Source organism: Megalopta genalis, chromosome 7 (genome assembly GCF_051020955.1).
Source record: "Megalopta genalis isolate 19385.01 chromosome 7, iyMegGena1_principal, whole genome shotgun sequence".
Lineage (NCBI taxonomy): Eukaryota > Metazoa > Arthropoda > Insecta > Hymenoptera > Halictidae > Megalopta > Megalopta genalis.
This window is the reverse complement of record NC_135019.1, coordinates 12422958-12444565: the sequence shown is the minus strand read 5'-3', so window position 1 is coordinate 12444565 and position 21608 is coordinate 12422958. Positions and strand designations below refer to the sequence as shown.

The following is a 21608-nucleotide window of genomic DNA, read 5'->3' as shown; positions in this document are numbered from 1 at the left end:
ATTCTTATAGTTGTTGACAATCGGTAACTATAAAGACGAGCAGCAAGACTCGAATAATCGTATCTCCTCTTCCCAAATGGTCCAGTTTTGTGGACAATCTGAGCGTCAATTAGAGAGACATCACTCTACTGCTTTGTCCAATTAACCTCCAACCGATGGCGTACGCGACTTTGACGTCTAATAGATCCGCGCAACAAGCTACGAAAAATTCTATCACCCTACGAAGGCTAAATCACATTTAGAAAAATGTCGCACAATGCGATACACAGTCCACGAATCGTATTTCCCGCTCGACGATCAGCGAGGATTCGATCTGGCTGCCGAGCTCGATAAAAATGACTCATCGGAAGCCGAAGAGTTGCGCGAACTCGGCGGAAGAAAAAGGTAAATAAACCGATAACGGAGAAGCTAAAACGAAGAGAGGCCGCTGAAAGATTGAAATTACGCGCTCGAAATCGGTCCGAAGGAAGAAAGAAAAACAAAAATCGTGACAGCGAGGCAGGAGTAAGATTTTCAGAAAAACAGCGGCTCGTTCCGGCAAGGACGACAAAAAGTATGTACCGTTGGCTTCGAACGACGAAAACTCCCGGTGCGGACGGGAGCCCCGCTTGTGCACCGTTGATCGCGCTCGCGTCCCCTAAAGCAACTAGAGCGTCGTAATAAAAAGTAATCACTTACAATCTAATGTTCCAGTCGGTCCTGGTGGCGGCCATGGCTGGTCCCGGCGGTGTCCGCGCGACCTTCGTCTCGCCCTCGAGGATAAAGAAGAGAGAACCAGTCCCTGGAAACTCACTGGAGCGGGGTCTCTCACGAATCACAGTGCACACTGTTTGTCCACCGTCGAAAACGAAAGCGGCGGGGTTACGGGGTTACGTGATCGGTGACTAAGAAGGTAGAACAACGCGGTTATCCCGTTCACCACCGATCGATGGGGGTCCGGTCCACTGGACGATCGGCACCGGTCGATATCGAGAGCACTTCCCAGCTCGGAAGCGGGCGCAGATCGCAGAGCGGTCTCGGTCCGTGTGGCCGGGAGCGGTTCGAAGAGCTTTCCCGCCTTTGGAATCGAGCTGATCCTCGATCCACGATCCTCGATCACGGAGAACTCGCGCGGTCGCCTTCGCGATCGGCTCGGCCGAGGATGATGACAGCCGCCGACCTGTCTGCTCTGCGAAGGCTAGGCGTCCGAGAACGGGCTTCCTGTGCGTGATGCACGAAAATGGAGCAACGTGCGTTCTGTGCCACTGTTCTCCGTTCTCCGTAACACTCTGCCAGGATATCCGCGCGTGGCTGCTCGTCTTCCACGGCCGCGAAAGGTGGGAAGATGAGGAGGAGGAGGACGAAGTAGTAGAAATAGAAGAGGTTACTCCGTGGTGGAGGCGGTGGTGGTGGTGAAGGTAGTGCCTGGTGGAAGTGGTGACGACGGTGGTGATGCTGGAGGTGGAGGTGGAGGTGGTGGTGATAGTGGTGGTAGTGGTGGTGATGGTGGTGGTGGTGGTGGTGGTGATGGTGGTGGAGGTGGTGGTGGTGGTGGTGGTGGGTACTCGTGAGAGGATCCTCGCCGTGTGGAGTACTAAGCCGTAATGACATGGTCTAGGAGATGCCAGTCAGTTTTGTAATAACGCCCGTAAAAAGTGAATTTCCAGTCGAGGTGGGGAAACACGCCTAGGGCCAATCCGAGAGCCCTCGGGTTCGACAACGCGGCCAATCGGAGCGCGACATTCCGGAGCTCGAGGATTCTTCGGCATTTTTTTTCCACCGGCCACGGCGGACCGTTCTTTCGGATTTTTAAGGATCGACGGGATTCCGAAGCTTGGACAGCGACAATTCGGAAACATCCGTGGATCGCCTGAATCGGTCTGTTCCTCTCTAGGTGGCTGGAAGCGTGTTTCCGAAAATCCGATGATTCGGGTCAAAGTGAACTTTCGATTCCGAGTGACTTAACTCTTTGAGTCGTATGATTTTAAAGAAAATGAAAGCTCGAGTCGCGCAGAACATGCCGCTGTAAAAGACAAGAATTCGCTGTACCACACAATTCGACAAGCTTAATGACAATAATGATTGTTTGGCTTCTTTACGTATTTGCCTTCGCTTCGCATCATTGCCAACTAATTAAAATATTAACCGTTCGAGTCCCAAGCAACGCGATCGCGCTGTTCAGATCTGTCGCGATCAAACTTTAGTGACGCACGTACATCGCGTAGCTGCTTTTTTTCATTTGTTTTTCTTTTTGCTTTACTTGTCAATCTTGACGAGCGCTGTCGCACCGCTTGGTTCTCTTCGCAATCAATTAAGACAAGCGCTATTACGCTGTTCGCCACTTTTCGACCGTGTTTTCCGAATAACCCCTGGGACTCAAACGGTGAAACTGTACAACAATGAGTAACTTCAACTTTTCCGGATGAGTTAAAATATATCCCATAAAAGGCATGAAAAGCTGAACGAAAGGAGAGTATCAGTTTGACCCCAAAGAGTTAACCTTCTAGCGGTGACTAAATCTTTTTACAGCTTGTTTTGCATACCGAGCAGACGTCGAAATGACGCGCGCCACTAATTAACCAGTTAGCTGTGTTTGACGAGTATACTCGTCATGGAGAAGTGACAGTATACTCGTCATGCGTAAAAAGTAGTGACCATTGGCCATTTAAATTGTAATTTTAATAAAAGCAGAAACATGTGTTCTCAAATTTCAAGACGTTTAGAATATTTTCAGGCGAATCCTGCACGAAGGTGTTTACATTGTTATGAAAATAAGATTAGGAAAGAATCACGATATTGATGTTCGACGTGTGCAAAGTGCTAATATATATCGTTCCTTGCTTCCTTGCTTGCTTTTCTTTAACTTTCATAAGTATTTGATGTTCCCCGCGTTTTTCGTTTATTATGTATGTAGTATATGTTAACGTCAAGTGAACAAGTAAATATTAATAATAAAATTGTTAATTTTATCAAATGAAACCGTCTTTTTGATCCAATATTTTAACAGCGACGCTTACTCTGTGTTCGACGAGTATACTCGTCATCGCTTAGCTCTCGCGACACATATAGGTACGCGTTCCAAAACGGAGGCGCCACAGCCAACTGGTTAAAGGTTAAAACTCGAGCGATCCAAGAATTTACACGCGCCTGGATCATCCTAGGAACTGAAACAGCAGATACAAAAATCTCAGGTATCCTCTTCGAATCGAAAGAATATGTTGCACTTGGGTAATATGTGACGATAGCCATCGAGGTAGAGTCTTCGTGCATGGGCAGTCACCCGATAAATCTAGCAGCGATGCGCCGTGTGTTATGCGAACCAGACGGGGATCGTGGAAGGCAACACCTCGGAGGAGGAATAAATCGGATCGCGCGGAGAAACGAGCCTCGGTGACAGGTATTGTTATAATCTGTGACGCGTCGCGCGGCTGCGAGAATCAATGGTAGCCACAATAACTTCTTTATTGCATAACAGTAACTTACTTCTTTCGGTCACGGTGAATGCCGCCGCCGTGCGCCTCTCTTTAGTCCTTGTTACTTCATTTATCACCGGGGATCGGTGGCGTGGCCCGTGGCACGGGCTTTATGCTTCTCGAGCCCGGACTACTTTGCGCAATCGAGCGCAAGGACGCGCGAAACCTGTAAAATTAATCCCGAATTACACGTGAAACGTTTATATTCGCATTATCGTTCTTTCGATTCAATTCTGAGCATTTCTTTAACCGATGATATTAATCCGTGCTCCGTCCGTAAAACATTCTGTGAACATTGCGCTTATAAAAAAGACCGTAGTTCAGTTCTTTCGAAAGGGTTGAGAGGTTATAGTTTTACGTTTCGTAGCACTCGCGTGACTTATTAGTAATAAGTCGAATTTTATGCATTTGTGACAACAATAATTGGATCGAGGACAAAACAGCGAAAATATTTAAAGAATTTAAGAACACTGTAGCATTACTTTGAGTACGATAAGATAATTAACCTCTTAGGAACGATGCGCCACTAGAGTGGCTTTCGGTAATTAATTTTTAACTGTCTTGATAATTATTAACCGTATAAATCTTCATTTTCGAAAATTTGACATATTTGAGAAGAATTCATAAATAGCTATCATTTTTCTAACGGATTGGTGCCATTTATCCTGTAATCGAAGAAATGAAACATTTTTAAATGTTTTATCTTGCTATTTATTATTAACCGTATAAATAAAGTATTTAAAAATGTTTCATTTCTTCGATTACAGGATAAATGGTACCAATCCGATAGAAAAATGATAGCTATTTTAATGATAGCTATATTATTAATTAATAGCTATTATTAATTAATGATAGCTACGATAGCTATTTATAAAATCTTAAATATGTCAAATTTTCGAAAATCAAACAACCTCCAAAAATTTCTGAAAAATTCCTCAGATGCCTGTTTGTACACGAAAGCGTATATTTTATTGGAATTCCAAATACAATTATATAAATTATATAAAATTATATTATAAAAATCATATTAATTATATAAAATATAATATTATATATGTTATTATATAAAATTCCAAATGGACTTGCAGCTAACAAAAATATCGATATCAATTTTGCAACAACCCAATAATACCGAAAAATATAAAAATACTTGCGGAAACCTATCGAGCGAATGAATTACAAATCCGTGAAAAAGATTTCCAACGAGAATTACGGAAAACGGCGACACGTTAGCGTCGGAAGCACCGTAAATTCGCGTATTCGCGTGGAATACAAAACGAAACCAGCTTCGAACTCGTAGAAAAGCAACGCCGCTCGAAATTCGAGCAGCCACGTATCCGAGCGAACCGCTCACGAGCAGCCCGTTTCCAGGAGCAATAAAAAGGGCCATTGTTCCAGCAGGAACTACTGTCGCTTCGAGGAGCGTTTCCGCGAAGATTCCGTTTCGCGCTCGCCTAACGGCACCGGGCGCATCCTCTGCAGGGAAATCGTCGAAGTGTCGGCACGCTGGAAAGAATTCCTGTGATAGGCAGCTTCGACGAGCGCCGCGGCGATGCGGCCGCAAGAAATCCGAATTTTTCGCGTCGATTTCTCATGCCGCGCGGCCGCTAATTGCCTCGGTTAGCTATGGCTCGCGATCCATCGCCGGAAAAATTACGACTCCTCCGTAAAATCAACCGGCTTATTGACGCGGCGAGCGCTCGACTATAAATCGCGATCTACTTCTTGGCAAGGTAGCCGTCGTTCCGTCGAATTAAGCCGGCTGAAAACAATGAATAGAAAAACAATAGAATCAATAGAAAATCAATCGATCAATCAGCCATTAGAAAAACAGATAGAAAAAGAATGAAAAACGCCTGCCTTTTCATTCTTTGAGAGTTTTTGAGAGAAAACACTTCACGGTTTTATCAATCCGCGGTTCTCACGGACTTTTAGACGGAACAACAGAACATGAAAGAGCTACAGAATTAACACTGAGTTCACGGAGGTCTATAATTGTTCTTTATTATTTCGTAAAGATCACAGTAATATATTTATTTACTGTAATATATTCAGTAATATATTTACTTACAGTAATATCATCAGTAATATATTTAGTAATATATATATTTACAATAATATATTCAGTAATATATTTACTTACAGTAATATCATCAGTAATATATTTAGTAATATATATATTTACAATAATAAATTCAGTAATATATTTATTCACAATAATATATTCAGTAATATATTTATTTACGGTAATATCTTCAGTAATATATTTATTTACAATAATATATTCAGTAATATATTTATTTATAGTAATATTTTCAGTAATATATTTAGTAATATATTTATTTACAGTAATATCTTCAGTAATATATTTAGTAATATATTTATTTACAGTAATATATTTATTTATAGTAATATCTTCAGTAATATATTTAGTAATATATTTATTTACAGTAATATATTCAGTAATATATTTATTCACAACAATATATTCGGTAATATATTCAGTAATATATTTATTCACAGTAATATCTTCAGTAATATATTTATTCACAGTAATATCTTCAGTAATATATTTATTTACAATAATATCTTCAGTAATATATTTATTTACAATAATATATTCAATAATATATTTATTCACAGTAATATCTTCAGTAACATATTTATTCGGATTTCAAGCGAGTTTTATTGAAACATTCGTCCCAATTAACAAATCTGTCGAACAAATAACTCGCAAATGCATCCTTACGATCGGAATAATCTTAAATCGAAAATTTGTGGAAACCCATCATTTCGACGTGTTTCGCAAGCCTGGCATTGACGAAAGCATGATCTACGATGCTGCGGTTATAGCTCCAGCGATGATGAGAACTTTTTGGAACAGCTGAAACTGTTCGCAGCGTAGCACGATCCCCGCTGGAAAATGAATTAAGGCGTTAACGAAGCGGCAAGCATTACGGGAAAATGATCAAGGCGAGCGAACGGTCCTGCTAGAAGCGAGCGCCGAGCATCGCGGTCGTTTTATTAGGAAGAGCGTTCGGAAAATGGATGAACTACCGTTGCGGCGAACGTTTCCGCGAAGAGACTGCTTTCGCGTAACGGTCCGCGTACCCACGGAAATTGACAAAATTGTCGACGACTCTATGATGAGGAAACTTCCTCGCGCCGGGCTGCTTCGCGAAGCCGGTGCAGAGGCATACCGAATAATAAAGTCGCATTACCTCGTCGTTCATCTGTGCTGTGCTGGAAGGATATGCGATTTTTGTCCATTTGAAATGGGTAAGAACCAAATAGCTGGTCGATGGGTCGAATTAATAGATGGGCTGTCAAGCATATTCTCAGAGGAAACCTCTAAAACTGAATTGACTCGGCTACGTTTAAATCAGAAATCTTTGTCGGCGTCTGCAGTACTTTTTTTTTTCCTTTGCTAATGAAATCTACATCGTTATAACTGCTCGCGTTGTTATTATTATTAATATTATTATTATTATTATGATTATTATAAGTTTATTCATTTTAGCCTGGTTAATATTATTACTCATTTCCTCCTGAAGTGATCTATTTTTTATTAAATCGCCGGCGATTTTTACGCCAGAACCTTAGTTATCATTGGCTTCTATTCTTCTGGTGAATCGACTAATATTATTATGGCTAGTTATTATTAGCTACTTCTCAGAGGAAACCTCTAAAACTGAATTGACTCGGCTACGTTTAAATCAGAAATCTTTGTCGGCGTCTGCAGTACTTTGCTTTTCCTTTGCTAATGAAATCTACATCGTTATAACTGCTCGCGCTAGTATTATTATTAATATTATTATTATTATTATGATTATTATAAGTTTATTCATTTTAGCCTGGTTAATATTATTACTCATTCCCTCCTGAAGTGATCTATTTTTTATTAAATCGTTATCATTGGCTTCTATTCTTCCGGTGAATCGGCTAATATTATTATGGCTGGTATAGCCAACACCGCAGTGCTTTCGAGACATGTTTTACGCTTAACACTCGGACGATTTGCAATACGGAGCAAATTTTGCCAAAATTGTGATTTTTCTGTACAAAGTTAAGTTGAAATAAAAAGCAGCATAGCGATTAACTTTGTACAGAAAAATCCCAATTTTAATACATCATAAAAATCGCTATGCTGCTTTTTATTTTTATCGAAACTAATAGATAAAAATATCGTGTTTTTATTTACGTATTTTTCACGATATCTTGAAAGATAATAATTTAGCGTCGCCGTATCGGCGACATCGGAGTGGAATGTGGCTGAAGCTCCGCTGACGAAAGATATTCCAAACGAGGAAAGCGTTTAGGACCTTGTTAGGACGCGAGATACAGGATCTATCGCGGAGAAAAATTTGATCCGGAAGCGGGAGATGCTGTGCGAAAGGAACAGGCGCCGGGCAAACAAGACTCCGAATGGGTAACGGAAAACGCATCCAGCGGAATGGACAAAATCGACGATGGGATAACTCACGAGGCAGTTTCGCGGCCGACGGTGGATGCCACGGGCAGAAGGCACCACGGAAAAAGAATCGGCCTGGGGTTCCGGGTTCGATTCCCAGGACTGACTCGAGGAACGCCGCTTCCTCCGCCGACCGATCTAGATTGAGAGAACGAAGCCGCCTACCAGCCAGAAACACGGGCTGGTAGCAATAAATTATTACAGTACGGATGATTTCACGGGCAAGGGTCAAACGAGCCGAACGGAACCGGCTACACGAGCTTCCCGCGGATTATCAAGACGTTGTCTCGGATCGGAAGTTTATCCAGCCTTCTTCGCCGCAGTCTGTTCCCTGTCTGCCTTCGAGGCGATCGATCAGATATCGACTATTGTTTCTTCCTCGCTGTTAAAATTATTCGGGACGCATTTATGGAAATAGAAAGGAATCACTTTAAAAGTCTTTCGCGATCTTAGTTTCATTAATCCTCCGCTGTCATACTTTCTATATGATGCAGATACGTTAAACGATATTCAAACAGCTGTCATTCTAAAAATAGCGATACCATTGGGATCAAAAAATTTTAGAATATGATTTGAATATTCTAGAACGGGGTTTCCATTATTGGAACTCGATATCCCATTTTCAAGTGTAGTAATGTTTCTCCAATTGACGCTCACAGATTGTCCACAAAAATGGACAATTTGGGAAGTGGAGAGATGCGATTATTCGATTATTACGATTCGTTTTCATAGTTACGAATTGTCGTAAGGCTCGAATAATCGTATCTCCTCTTCCCAAATTGTCCATTTTTGTGCACAATCTAAGCGTCAGATAGGGAGACATTTCTGTATATTGAATTAACCCTTGAAGCCAGATCGACGTAAATGCGTACTTCAACGACGTATACAGGGTGTCCCAAAAATGTCTCGCAATCCGAAAGTGGCGGGTTCCTCAGATCATTTTAAACAACTTTTTCCTTTACAAAAATGTTCTCCAAGGCACCGTTAACGAGTTATTAACGAAAAACAGTGACCAATGAGAGGTGAGATCAGCTGGCGCGAGGCGGCCGAGCCAACGGCGCCAGCGGTCGAGGCGGTCGAAGCCCAGCTCAGCTGGCGCGAGGCGGCCGAGCCAATGAGCGGAACTGGGCTTCGTGCGCTGGTTGACTGGGCCGCCTCGCGTCAGCCGTACTCGATTCTTATTGGTCACTGTTTTTCGTTAATAACTCGTTAACGGTGCCTCGGAGAACATTTTTGTAAAGGAAGAAGCTGCTTCAAATGATCCGAGGAACCCGCCATTTCCGGATTGCGACACATTTTTGGGACACCCTGTATGTATATATATATGTATAAAAACTCCATATTATATAAATATAATACAATGTATATACATATAATGAATATTTAGCGTTTCGTTAGCATAAGTTCACAATTCGAAAATTAGCGAAGCCTTTTTGTTTATACAACATTAAATCTACCACAATAAAGGGGGCTTGAGGGGTAAGTTGTTAATTCACCGTTTCGAAAAGAGAAATGTATGCCATTTTGACGCAGCGTGACAGCGGATGATTAAGATTATTTATCGTTTGCAAAAGGAAACGATTAAGTTCGTGACTTGGTTTAAGTTGCAACAGAAAATTGAATGACGCGGTTGAAAAAAGAAATAAATATTCCTAAAACAGCACGAAGTTAGGTGCAGTCATGAACCAAGAGGAGAATCTTTCGCGGAACAACTTCTCCGCTACCCGCAAGCAAAAAAGCCTCTCGATGCCACAACGTCTGCAACTATTGAGGTTAGAGAACGCTGTCGCATAATATAGCGGTTTAATTTTTCCGGGCATCGGCATCTATGAATAGAAGAATACTCCGCTAAACACTGCAGTGATTTTCAAGATTCTAGATCGCAAGAAAAGGAAGCGCGGCAAGTACGACTGGGACAGGTCTTGCGCCACAGTCATTTCTCCGCAACGACGCGCTGTGTGCAAAAACGCCCGATCCGCGGGCGAAATACAAGAGAATGGGACTTCTCGAAGTAACAAATATTGTTCTGCGTGAATTGCGTAACATTATTTAATGCGTCTTAGATATCCCTTACATTAAATGATGATACTTCTGCATTGTTGTGGCTTGAACAAATAAGCTGTGAATATTATCGTTTCAATTTGTTATGGAATTATTTGTTAGTTAACTTTGTTATATTGTGTAATAATATATAATAATATTAATACAAAATTCGAAACTTCATTGTTCTATTAATGAAAATATTTGTCATTAATAAACGGTTAAGTTAAACGTTAATGCGACTTTAGATTCGTATTCTGCGATCCCAAAAGCACTAGTATAGCAATTGTCGTGAAAATTGTACAATGATTTCCTATTTTGTTCTGTGACGGCGCTGTCGCGGCCGAAATTCGTGTCTTCTCTGTCTCTTTGCCCTTCGTACCACCCTTCGTCACTGTTTACGTCACTTTCTCTGTCCTCTTCCAGCTCTGTCGTTTGCTTCTCGCTCCGTCTATCGGACAGCTTTCTCGCTCTCTCGCTCTCTCTCTCGCTCTCTCTCGCTCTATCTCTCTCTCGCCCTCTCTCTCGCTCTCTCTCTCGCGCTCTCGCGCTCTCGTCCTCTCTCTCTCGCGCTCTCGCCCTCTCTCTCTCGCTCTCAATCGCTCTCTCTCTAGCTCTCTCTCGCTCTCTCTCGCTCTCTCTCGCTCTCTCTCTCTCGCGCTCTCGCCCTCACTCTCTCGATCTCTCTCGCTCTCTCTCTCGCGCTCTCGCCCTCTCTCTCGCTCTCTCTCGCTCTCTCGCTCTCTCTCTCGCTCTCTCTCGCTCTCTCTCGCTCTATCTCTCTCTCGCCCTCTCTCTCGCTCTCTCTCTCGCGCTCTCGCGCTCTCGCCCTCTCTCTCTCGCGCTCTCGCCCTCTCTCTCTCGCTCTCAATCGCTCTCTCTCTAGCTCTCTCTCGCTCTCTCTCGCTCTCTCTCTCTCTCGCGCTCTCGCCCTCACTCTCTCGCTCTCTCTCGCTCTCTCTCTCGCGCTCTCGCCCTCTCTCTCTCGCTCTCTCTCGCTCTCTCGCGCTCTCTCACTCTCTCTCTCTCTCCCTCTCACGCTCTCTGGCTCTCTCTCCCTCTCTCTCTCGCTCGCTCTCTCGCTCCGTCCCCGCGCTGTTCCTTTTTTCCGTTAGTGCGTACGCCCACGAGACGATTCGCAATTTGCCGTCACGAACGGGCCCGTTGCTCGAGTTGTTAGTCGGCCGTTCTCGTCTCCGTTATTATCAACGTCCATTGAGCCCCCAAACGGGACGGGAGCCGACAGCTCGGCGAGCGTGGCCTCTAACATCCAGCGAAGAGGCCGATCGGAACCCACGATAGCCCCGTTGACGGTGCATCTTCGCGGTGCGCGCATAATGCAACAGTTACCGAGCTCCGACTCCTGCCCGGGGGACCATTGTTCCGTGGTGTGCGAACTTTCGGGGCCGTCGACGCGTAAAAGGGACGGTGCACGGGCCGACGCTGCTGTTTAACACGCCGCTCTACGCCGCGCGCAGACCTCGCTTCGGCTTCCGAGCCTTTCGCGGAGCGATTCTGCGTCTTCTTCCGGGTACAAATCCCATTAACTCCAAACCATCTGCACGATCGTCGCGAAACATCTAATTGCCCGCCGAGAAATTAGAGGATTCTATCGGCCAGCCGATCTTTCGGCTGCTTTTTACGGGATCCACAGGCATTAACGCGTCCACCGACGACCACGATTTACCCCGTGCTAGGTGCCCATTGTTAACCCTTTAGAGTCTGATTTATTTCTCGTTAATTTGCGTTATATCTGAAGTCAAGTTTTACGTACATGTAGATGCTAATAACAAAGAAATGTTGATATTATTAGTGTAGGTTATGCCTTTTAGACGCTAAGAGTTCAGACATATGCGTCCCATTGGTTACATGTAAACAAATATGCGCGTGGTATGCATTCTAAGACTGAAAATATTCGTTTATTGTAGAGAAACGGAATTCATTTCTCCCAATAAGCGTACGAAATACAGTAATGTCTCCCTAACCGATGCTAAGATTGTCCACAAAAATTAGACAATTTGGGAAGAGGAGATATATAGCCTTGCAGCTTGTTTTTATAGTTATTGATCATTCGTAACTATAAAAACGAACCGCAAGGCTCGAACAATCGTATCTCCTCTTTCCAAATTGTCCATTTTCGTGGACAACCTGTGCGTCAATTGGAGAGACATTATTATACATAGGTGGGACACGTATGTCCCGATAGACTCCAAAGGGTTAAAAGATCGTTAATAAAAATATTAAGAGACAGACGACTTGTGGAGAAAATGTAAAAGAGAAATGTAAATACAGTGAATTTTGCCGAATTAACCCTTAGCTTGGGAACAAAAATGGACAATTTGGGAAGAGGAAGTACGATTATCAACTGACGATTATTGTCAACAACTATAAAAATTCTCCATTTTTGCTTACACGCTGAAGAACAATTGGAAAGAATTTACTGTACATTTTAAAAAGAAGTCCTAGATTAGAAATACTATCAACCTTTGTAACACCTTAATTTGCGTAGTAAATTATGCAGCTAAGAAACAATTTGCATACAGTTTTCATATTTTCTGCATACATACATATTTCCAGTTCCTGAACATATTCCGCATTAATTTTGCATACTTTTCCGCATATTTCAACATACAAATTTTGCATGAACACCCGCAATCTATTCGTTACTGGCCAAAGAAAAATAGATCTATTTATCTATTATTACTTGCTAAAACATCGATTTATTTAAAACAACGAAATGCCGGCGTGTCTAGAACAGATTTCATCAAAACAGGCTTGGCAGTCGAGGTGTTAACGAATCAACGGCACGCTTCTCGCGCAGCATCGAATGGATCGATTATTACTTTATGGTACTGGAACGATTAATCGGTTACATCGACGTCCGAGCACCTTCCCGAGCCAGCGAGAGATTTAACGGATGATCAACGGATTCGAGGATTTTATCAGGCGTGAACCGAACCCTGAAGATGAAATTTGCGTTGTTTCCACTATGATTCTTACGGCATCGACGAATTAACAGCATGTTCCTCGTACAGCATTAAACTGGTTCATCGATTACGCTCGCGCGCTCGCGAACGATCAATCGGTTAGCACCGTTCGAAAGCGAGCGCCTTAAAACGATCGTTACAAAGGATCGAATCGACGTTGAACAGCGCCGCGAATTTTATCAGTCGTCGAATCTTTCGGACGAAGTTCGCGTTCCGTCTGCGGAATCCTCGATCATCGCCGACCACCGGCGTCCGCGTTCCTCGTACACAGCATTGAGCGGATTGAGTCGGCGCGGCGATCGATTATACTTGAATGTTCTACCTTGTCGGGCATTGGATAAAGCGGGATTTGTAAGCCGGTGGTTGTAGGTATTCTCGCCAGGAAGTGGTAATTGCATTAAAGAGACCGTATTGGCGTTCATCCGGCGCGTATCTCGGCATACGAAAAATTGATCCGCGCCTTCGTAATTAATCACGTTTCATCGATGCCACCGTTAACATCCGATTAGAGTCGAGCGCCCGGACGAATCTCCCCGCTCCTTTCCCTACGCTACTAAATCTAAGTAATGTCTGTCTAATTGACGCTCAGATTGTACACAGAGAAAAGGACAATTTGGAAACAGGAGATGCGATTATTCGAGCCTTGCGGCTCGTTTTTATAGTTACCGATTGTCAACAACTATAAGAATGAGCCGCAAGGCGGCTTAATCTATACAGTGCAATTCTGGATGATTATTATTATTTTTTAGTAATTTCAAATTTAAAAATTTATCGTTTGAAATAAAGATTATAATGTAAAGAGTTAATATAATAATTATATTTATAAAGTGCTACAGTGAGAATATTTTGATCCTAGGAATTGTAGCTGTGTGTGTACATTTAAAAGAAAATGGGTTATGCCCACGCTCGGATTGCTTATTCTATGCTTGCGCTACAAAAATAGAGAATTTGTGAAGAGAAGATACGATTATTCGAGCCTTGCACCTCGTTTTTATAGTTACCGATTGTCAACAACTATAGGAATGAGCCGCAAGGCGGCTTAATCTATACAGTGCAATTCTTGATGATTATTATTATTTTTTAGTAATTTTAAATTTAAAAATTTATCGTTTGAAATAAAGATTATAATGTAAAGAGTTAATATAATAATTATATTTATAAAGTGCTACAGTGAGAATATTTTGATCCTAGGAATTGTAGCTGTGTGTGTACATTTAAAAGAAAATGGGTTATGCCCACGCTCGGATTGCTTATTCTATGCTTGCGCTACAAAAATAGAGAATTTGTGAAGAGAAGATACGATTATTCGAGCCTTGCACCTCGTTTTTATAGTTACCGATTGTCAACAGCTATAGGAATGAGCCGCAAGGCGACTTAATCTATACAGTGCAATTCTTGATGATTATTATTTTTTAGTAATTTTAAATTTAAAAATTTATCGTTTGAAATAAAAATTATAATGTAAAGAGTTAATATAATAATTATATTTATAAAGTGCTACAGTGAGAATATTTTGATCCTAGGAATTGTAGCTGTGTGTGTACATTTAAAAGAAAATGGGTTATGCCAACGCTCGGATTGCTTACTCTATGCTTACGCTCAGATTGTGTACAAAAATGGAGAATTTGGGAAGAGGAGATACGATTATTCGAGCCTTGCGGCTCGTTTTTATAGCTTTTGACAATTCGTAACTGTAAAAATGGATCGTAGGAATCGAATAATCGTATCTCCTGTTCCCAAATTGTCCATCTTTCTGCACAATCTGAGCGTCAGTTAGGGAGACATTACTGTAGCTGTGACGCCTCCTTTTAAGAGCGCGCACCTACATGTGTCACGAGAATCAATCAAAGACGAGTATACTCGTCGAACACAGAGCAAGTGTCGCTGTTAAAATATTGGATCAGAAACACGGTTTTATTTTATAAAATTAACAATTTTATTATTAATATTTTTAAGTTAAAGAAAAGCAAGCAGGGAAGCAAGGAACGATATATATTAGCACTTTGCACACGTCGAACATCAATATCGTGATTCTTTTCTAATCTTATTTTTCTAACAATGTAAACACCTTCGTGCAGGATTCGCCTGGAAATATTCTAAACGTCTTGAAATTTGAGAATATGTTTCTGCTTTTATTAACACGTTGGCTGCCGTGGGGGCCACCGGTGACCGGCGACGCGACGAATAGTTAAAATACATAATTAGGGTAAATATCGATACGCATAAATTTTTAAATAATATAATATTATAATAATTGTAATTTATTACAATGCGCCACGAAAAATGCATAAAACAAGTTTATACAACTAAACTTATCTGCTGTAAATAATATTTCAACATAATATGCATCGCATAGTGAAAAATTCATGTTGGCGTCTTGGGCAAGTCACGTAAAATTCGCGCGGCAGCCAACGTGTTAAAATTACAATTTAAATAGCCAATGGTCACTACTTTTCACGCACGACGAATATACTCGCCGTGACACTTCTCCGTGACGAGTATAATCGTCAAACTCAGCTAACCGGTTAATCGCGGAGGAACCGGGTTGCGATCCTGATTAGGAAAATCGTTTCTACCCAGGCGACAAAAAGAAGGGAGAAAGAAACGCGAAACAAAGTGGCGATGCCGGGGACGAGCGTTCCCAACTTTGATCAACGCCGCGGCGCGGCTCGCGAGCTCGATTACGCGCACGCGATGGGACACGCGTTCGACCGAAAAAGGAATTGCATATTTGCAGAAACGCAATTACGCGGGCCGTGATTGTTCCCGGGTTGCATTATCGCTGTCAATGGCACCTTCCCACGGGGAAAAACGCGGCGCGGGGACGACCTCCTTCCGAGGACAACGCGCCGCGTCGCGGCTTCGTGTCGACGCATCGGCCCGCGTCGCGTGTAATTCCGCGCGGCGACGCGACGATCCCCGCCGACTTTTTGCCGGCTACGGCCGGATTTTTCCGTTCGATCCGGACCCGAGCGCCCGCAACAAGCAATAACTTTGCGAGCCGCACGCGAGACAGGATAATATCTCACTTCGCGCTTACTCGTAAACGTCAATTTTCTTTTTCCAGCCGCCGGATCCGCGCGGTCGTGTGCCCTCGCCGGGAACGTCTTTCTGGCCGATTGGAACGGGACGAACATCCGCCGGTATCTTCGAGATCCTCGGTTAATCCGCGCTAACGTTTATGAAGCTGATTCGCTGCTCCCATTGGCCTCGTGGATTTGATGGCGAATGGATGACAAATTGACCGGGACACCGACAATGATCGGGCTTCTCAGGGGAATTGGTCTCTAAACACGCTCGAGAACGTATAATATCAATTAATAATATGATTAACATTTATATTTTATGGTTGAATAATTAATGCGAGTTATGTATTTGCACGTTTATTATCTCATGATATCCTATCGATATTAATAAGTTTTATAACTGAAATTGAATCAATTTTCTTGTTCGATCTTCATGTATTGGCAGTGCATTTATTATTATCTGTCTTAGAATCTAAGATCCTAAATATTTCAATCTTTATTTTATTTTTCAATTATCGTATAAATCTTATTGATAATTCTTGAAGGATTTTGACGATTAAAAATTATGGTGGAAGCGTTAGGGACGTGTCTGCAGACGTAACTGCAGTAAATTCTTTCTAAAAGATCCGGAGCTCGGAATTGAAAACGAAAGAGCGAGAGAGAGAGAGAGAGAGAGCGATAAAGAGAGCGAGAGAGAGAGAGAGAGCGATAGAGACAGAGCGATAGAAAGAGAGAGCGATAGAGAGAGAGAGAGCGATAGAGAGAGAGAGGGTGATAGAGAGAGAGAGAGCGAGAGAGAGAGAGCGAGAGAGAGAGAGGGTGATAGAGAGAGAGCGAGAGAGAGAGCGCGATAGAGAGAGAGAGGGTGATAGAGAGAGAGCGAGAGAGAGAGCGAGAGTGAGAGAGAGATGGCGATAGAAAGAGAGTGAGAGAGAGGGTGATAAAAAGAGAGTGAGAGAGAGAGAGCGAGAGTGAGAGAGAGAGATGGCAATAGAGAGTGAGAGAGAGATGGCGATAGAAAGAGAGTGAGAGAGAGGGTGATAAAAAGAGAGTGAGAGAGAGAGAGCGAGAGTGAGAGAGAAAGATGGCAATAGAGAGTGAGAGAGAGGGTGATAGAAAGAGAGTAAGAGAGAGAGAGGGCGATAGAAAGAGAGCGAGAGAAAGAGAGAGAACAAAACTCATGAAACGAAACATATTTATTGAATACGCTAAAGACATAGTTTACGACAAAAGAACAGAAGAATTAATTTCCACCACAAGAATGGATCATAATAAGTTTGTTTCATTGTCATATATACGATAATTAATAATAACGTATAATACATCAAGTTTCAGTAAAATATCAAATGGCCAGCGTGAAAAGTCGAGTAAAAACAGCTTGGCAAGAAATGTGTTAATATGATTACATAGTAATGCTGTAATAAAAACGGCAGTTCGAAGTCACGTACACTGCAGCTCCGCGGTTTTTCTTACCTGACTCACCCCCAAACAGACCATGTTGTGTTGTTTTCCGGGAATTCGAGGAACTGCGCGCGTGCCTTATCACACGCTCGACCGACTCCGTCGACACTTAGCATCGACGTAGCAATAAATCACTTAGGCCTAGGACTAATTGAGCCGTTTATTGTGAAAGTGGCATAAGTCACTTTTTCTTTTTCTTTTTTTTTTTTTAAATGAAAAGATACCGTTCAATTGTAATTAGTGTTACCATTAACTCGATCTTTTTGAAAAAGTGACTTATGCCACTTTCAAAATAAACGGCTCAATTCTGGGAAATTCTCGGAAAATATGAAAAAAATAAGGAATACGTCAGAAATAATTGGGACCATTTTTAACAAAGAAATACAGATAGACAATGAACTGATACATTGATCAGTCACAAAAATTGTCCATTAGATCGTCATTCTTAGATTTTGGTAGCAGAAAAATCAAATCCTGTTTCGTTATAGAAAAACCGAATAACATTCATATTTAGCAGGTCAACTCTTGGTTTATTTAAATGGTTATTTAAATTATATACGTGTTGAAAATTTGATCGAAATCGTTTAACCCAGTGTCATTGAAAGATTTTAAAGACCGCAGATTTCTTACAGTTTTTGGTCAGAATCGTGATAAAACTACAATTTTTGCGATTCTTAATTTATTGTAACTCGTAACAACGCGAACCGATTACGATCAAATTTTCAACATGCATACAAATTACCGAGATCTACGAAAGACATTTTTTAAATTTTCGTTATACGCTCAGATAAAAACGTTAAAAAACGAGAGATCTTTATTTTCTCGTCATTCCAAATAATAGCAAAAATTAACAAATAAAAAGCGTTTTAGCCATCGTCTAGTAGACTAGTCTCTCTGTCGTCTAAAAAAAAAATTCGAGTCATTTAGTTCAGTTCTAAAATAGTTACAGTAATGTCTCTCTAATTGACGCTCAGGTTGTCCACAAAAATGGACAATGTGGAAAAAGGGGATACGATTATTCGAGCCTTGCGGTTCGTTTTTATAGTTACGAATTCTCAACAACTGTAAAAACGAGCTACAAGGGTCAGATAATTGTATCTCCCCTTCCTAAATTGTCCATTTTTGTGCACAATCTTAGTGTCACAGTTAGGGAGACATTACTGTACTGCGTTTTAAAAGGTGTACGAACATATTTGTTGTCCACTATAGCTCACGACAGTCCTATAAATGACCAGCGACGATGATAAAACGAGACCTCTGCACGAGAATCAAGGCTGATCAAGAGTCCTGAGTCTACCAGCCTCTTCGCTATATCGAGCTTTTCGGAATGTCCGATGCATCCTGGGTGAATTCCAGGGTTGGGCTGACACAATGGGCACCGAAACGGGCATGAACCCGACACGGACGCCGGAAAGGATCGCGGGCAACGTGCGGTTACGACGTCCCGACGGATCGAGGATAATAGACGGGAGCAGACCGGAGGTTAGCTTCGAAACGAAAGCGGAATCGGAGTTGCCGATCGTTGCCCGACGCTGGTAGCAGCGTAAAAGTCCGATCCACTTGCTGGCCTTGCTGCTCTCGGACGTCTCTTAACAGCTCATTAACCGCGTCCCGCCCCGAGCTGACCCCGGTTTGCATAAACCCGTGGCCGGTCTTGCGCCGCGATGAGCGTCCCGACCTTTGAAGGCCCGTCGATCACCGACTCCTAAAGGGTAAATCGGTGCCCCGAGACCTTTCGGCGATCCTCCTTCGAGGAGTCCACTCGGGGTTCCGTTTCGCGGTCGCGTAGAAATCGTTCACCTTGAAATCGCCTCTCCTTCGCGCTCCGCTACTTTTTCGGCAAATTTCTCAGCCTCTTGCGAAACAGAGACTCGAACCGTTCGTGCGCCTGCATCGTGATAGATTTCGCATCTTCGTGGACTTCGTCCTATGCGCTCGAAATCGTTTTCCACTGTTTGTCTCTCGTCGGTTAAAATTACAGTAATATCTCTCTAATTGACGCTCAGATTGCGCATGAAAATAAACAATTTGGGAATAGGAGATACGATTATTCGAGTCTTGCGGTTCGTTTTTATAGCTACGAATTGTCTAACAACTATAAAGAACGAGCTGCAAGGCTCGAATAACCGTATCTCCTCTTCCCAAATTGTCCACTTTCGTGCAGAATCTGAGCGTCAGTTTGGGAGACATTTCTGTATGTATATGCTGCTGCTCCGATAATTTCATTGATATTCGGAGGAACGATCACGGTAGTGTGGCAAGTTCATGCGGAATTTGTGCAACAACGTGAACCAAAAGAACTACGCTTACCGAGATACATGCAACAGCGTTTTCCAGTTTAACGAGGGCACTTTTCAACCGCCTAAGTTACTTCGGAATACAGTGGAAACTCGATTATCCTTCAGTATCAGAATTCTCTCCCGTTGAAATACGTTTCACAGGTGATCAACTCGATCTGAGACGATTTACTGTACATTTCAATAATGGTAATATCTGACACTGTAATTAACAGACTGACTGTCACAGCGACGTCTATAAAAGTCGCACCCAAGTCGGCACAACCTATTTTATAACGTTAGAACAGAGGAGGCAAGATTTATTGTAGAAATTACTTGTCTAGCACTCGTGAATCTTGTAGATGCGAACTGATTTTGATTTATTGTACTAAAAATCGAGTTCCAAGTTCGTTAAAAAAATTGTGTCGCTCATAAATGACCGACGTGGCGATCAAAGTGTTAAGTATTGGGTTGTTGCAGAGGTAATTTCGGTACTTTTGTAAGCTATCTACAGTAAATTCTTCCAAATTTTCCTTCAGCTTGTAAAGAAAAATGGACAACTTGGGAAAAGAAGATTATTCGAGCCTTGCGATTTATTTTTATAGTTATAAATTGTCCACAATTATAAAAACGAGCCGCAAGGCTCGAATAATCGTATCTCCTCTTTCCAAATTATCCATTTTAGTGGTCAATCTTAACGTCAATTAGAGAGACATTACTGTATTGGTTTCGACTTTGACGGGGAATGTACACGTTCTATCGTGATCTAAATCATCCAGGCACATTATTAGGCACGTGTACCTTTTTTGAGCGATATATCGCTTTCTATATTTTTTTTATTAATCTGAGTGGACGTATGGTATTCAGCTTTAGGGAACCGCATCTAATTCTAATATTCAAATCCATTCCAATCCTTAAAACGTCTTAACGTTGCGAAGCTCCTTGGTATACAGGGTGTCTCCCTAACTCCTGCCCACATTTTTTGCGCACTTCCGTTAATCTGACAAAAAAATGTTTTAAACAAATGTTTACAGGTTACCTATTTTCTATATGACAAAATATTTAATTTTAAAGAATTGTTACTTTTTCAATAAAAAATCGGGATTACCCTCATTTTTTCAAATGGCACTGTATATTTTTTACTTCACATTAATGCAGCTCGTGTCAAGACGAATTCAACGACTTGCTATAGCGTGATCTTTGGATGATCTTGAATCAAGATTGAAGAAGTATAAAACACTCTAATAATAGAAGATAAAATATTTAATCACGCACAGCATTCAATCACCAATTTCAACCTGCAAATATCAACTATCATATATGTAACTAGCATTGTTGTGTAGCTTATTTTTACATTATATTGTATAGTTCCTGCAGAGTGTCACAAAATCGGCACTAACGATACGAGAACTACCTAAACATAAACTTTGTATATTATCGTAAAATGACATAAATTTTACTAGATGCCATCAGACAGATTGTATAAATAAAATGGATTAAATGATGAGGAAATATCTTTTAATTATGATTATTATACGAGCGTTGCGAGAAATAGCCTAGGACTGCGAAGAGTTCGTTTCTGGTCGAAGGATTCTTATTACAGTAATAATTGTGGATTACGACTGTAGATTTAACGTCGACTACAAAACGCAGCGGATGAAAGATAAAATAAGGAGAGGATAAGATAGATTTCTATTTGGCTCCTTCTTGGACAATCTGTGCCGTCAAGACGATCCTCTGCGAGCGTGTAATTATATTTCCGGGATTTTATGAACCCGCGCGTGCCACAGATGCTTCCAGGTGCACGATCCGATGTTAATAATGGTAATAACAGCGAACAAGGATGACGCAGCCGAATGACTTAATCTTGCAGCCATCATTTAAAACTAGTTTCG

The 21608-nt window shown here is 41.9% G+C and overlaps 1 protein-coding gene across 1 annotated transcript in view; it reads right to left on the bottom strand.

Annotated features, from left to right (window-relative positions):
• LOC117221702 (uncharacterized) overlaps window positions 1–1177 on the bottom strand; it is a 163903-nt gene extending 162726 nt beyond the window's left edge. The window contains exon 1 of the mRNA XM_033472870.2: window positions 679–1177. Within this exon, the coding sequence (XP_033328761.1) occupies window positions 679–713 (35 nt within the window). The 5' untranslated portion in view covers window positions 714–1177. The remainder of the gene's footprint in view (window positions 1–678) is intronic.
• Between the last annotated feature and the right edge of the window lie 20431 nt (window positions 1178–21608).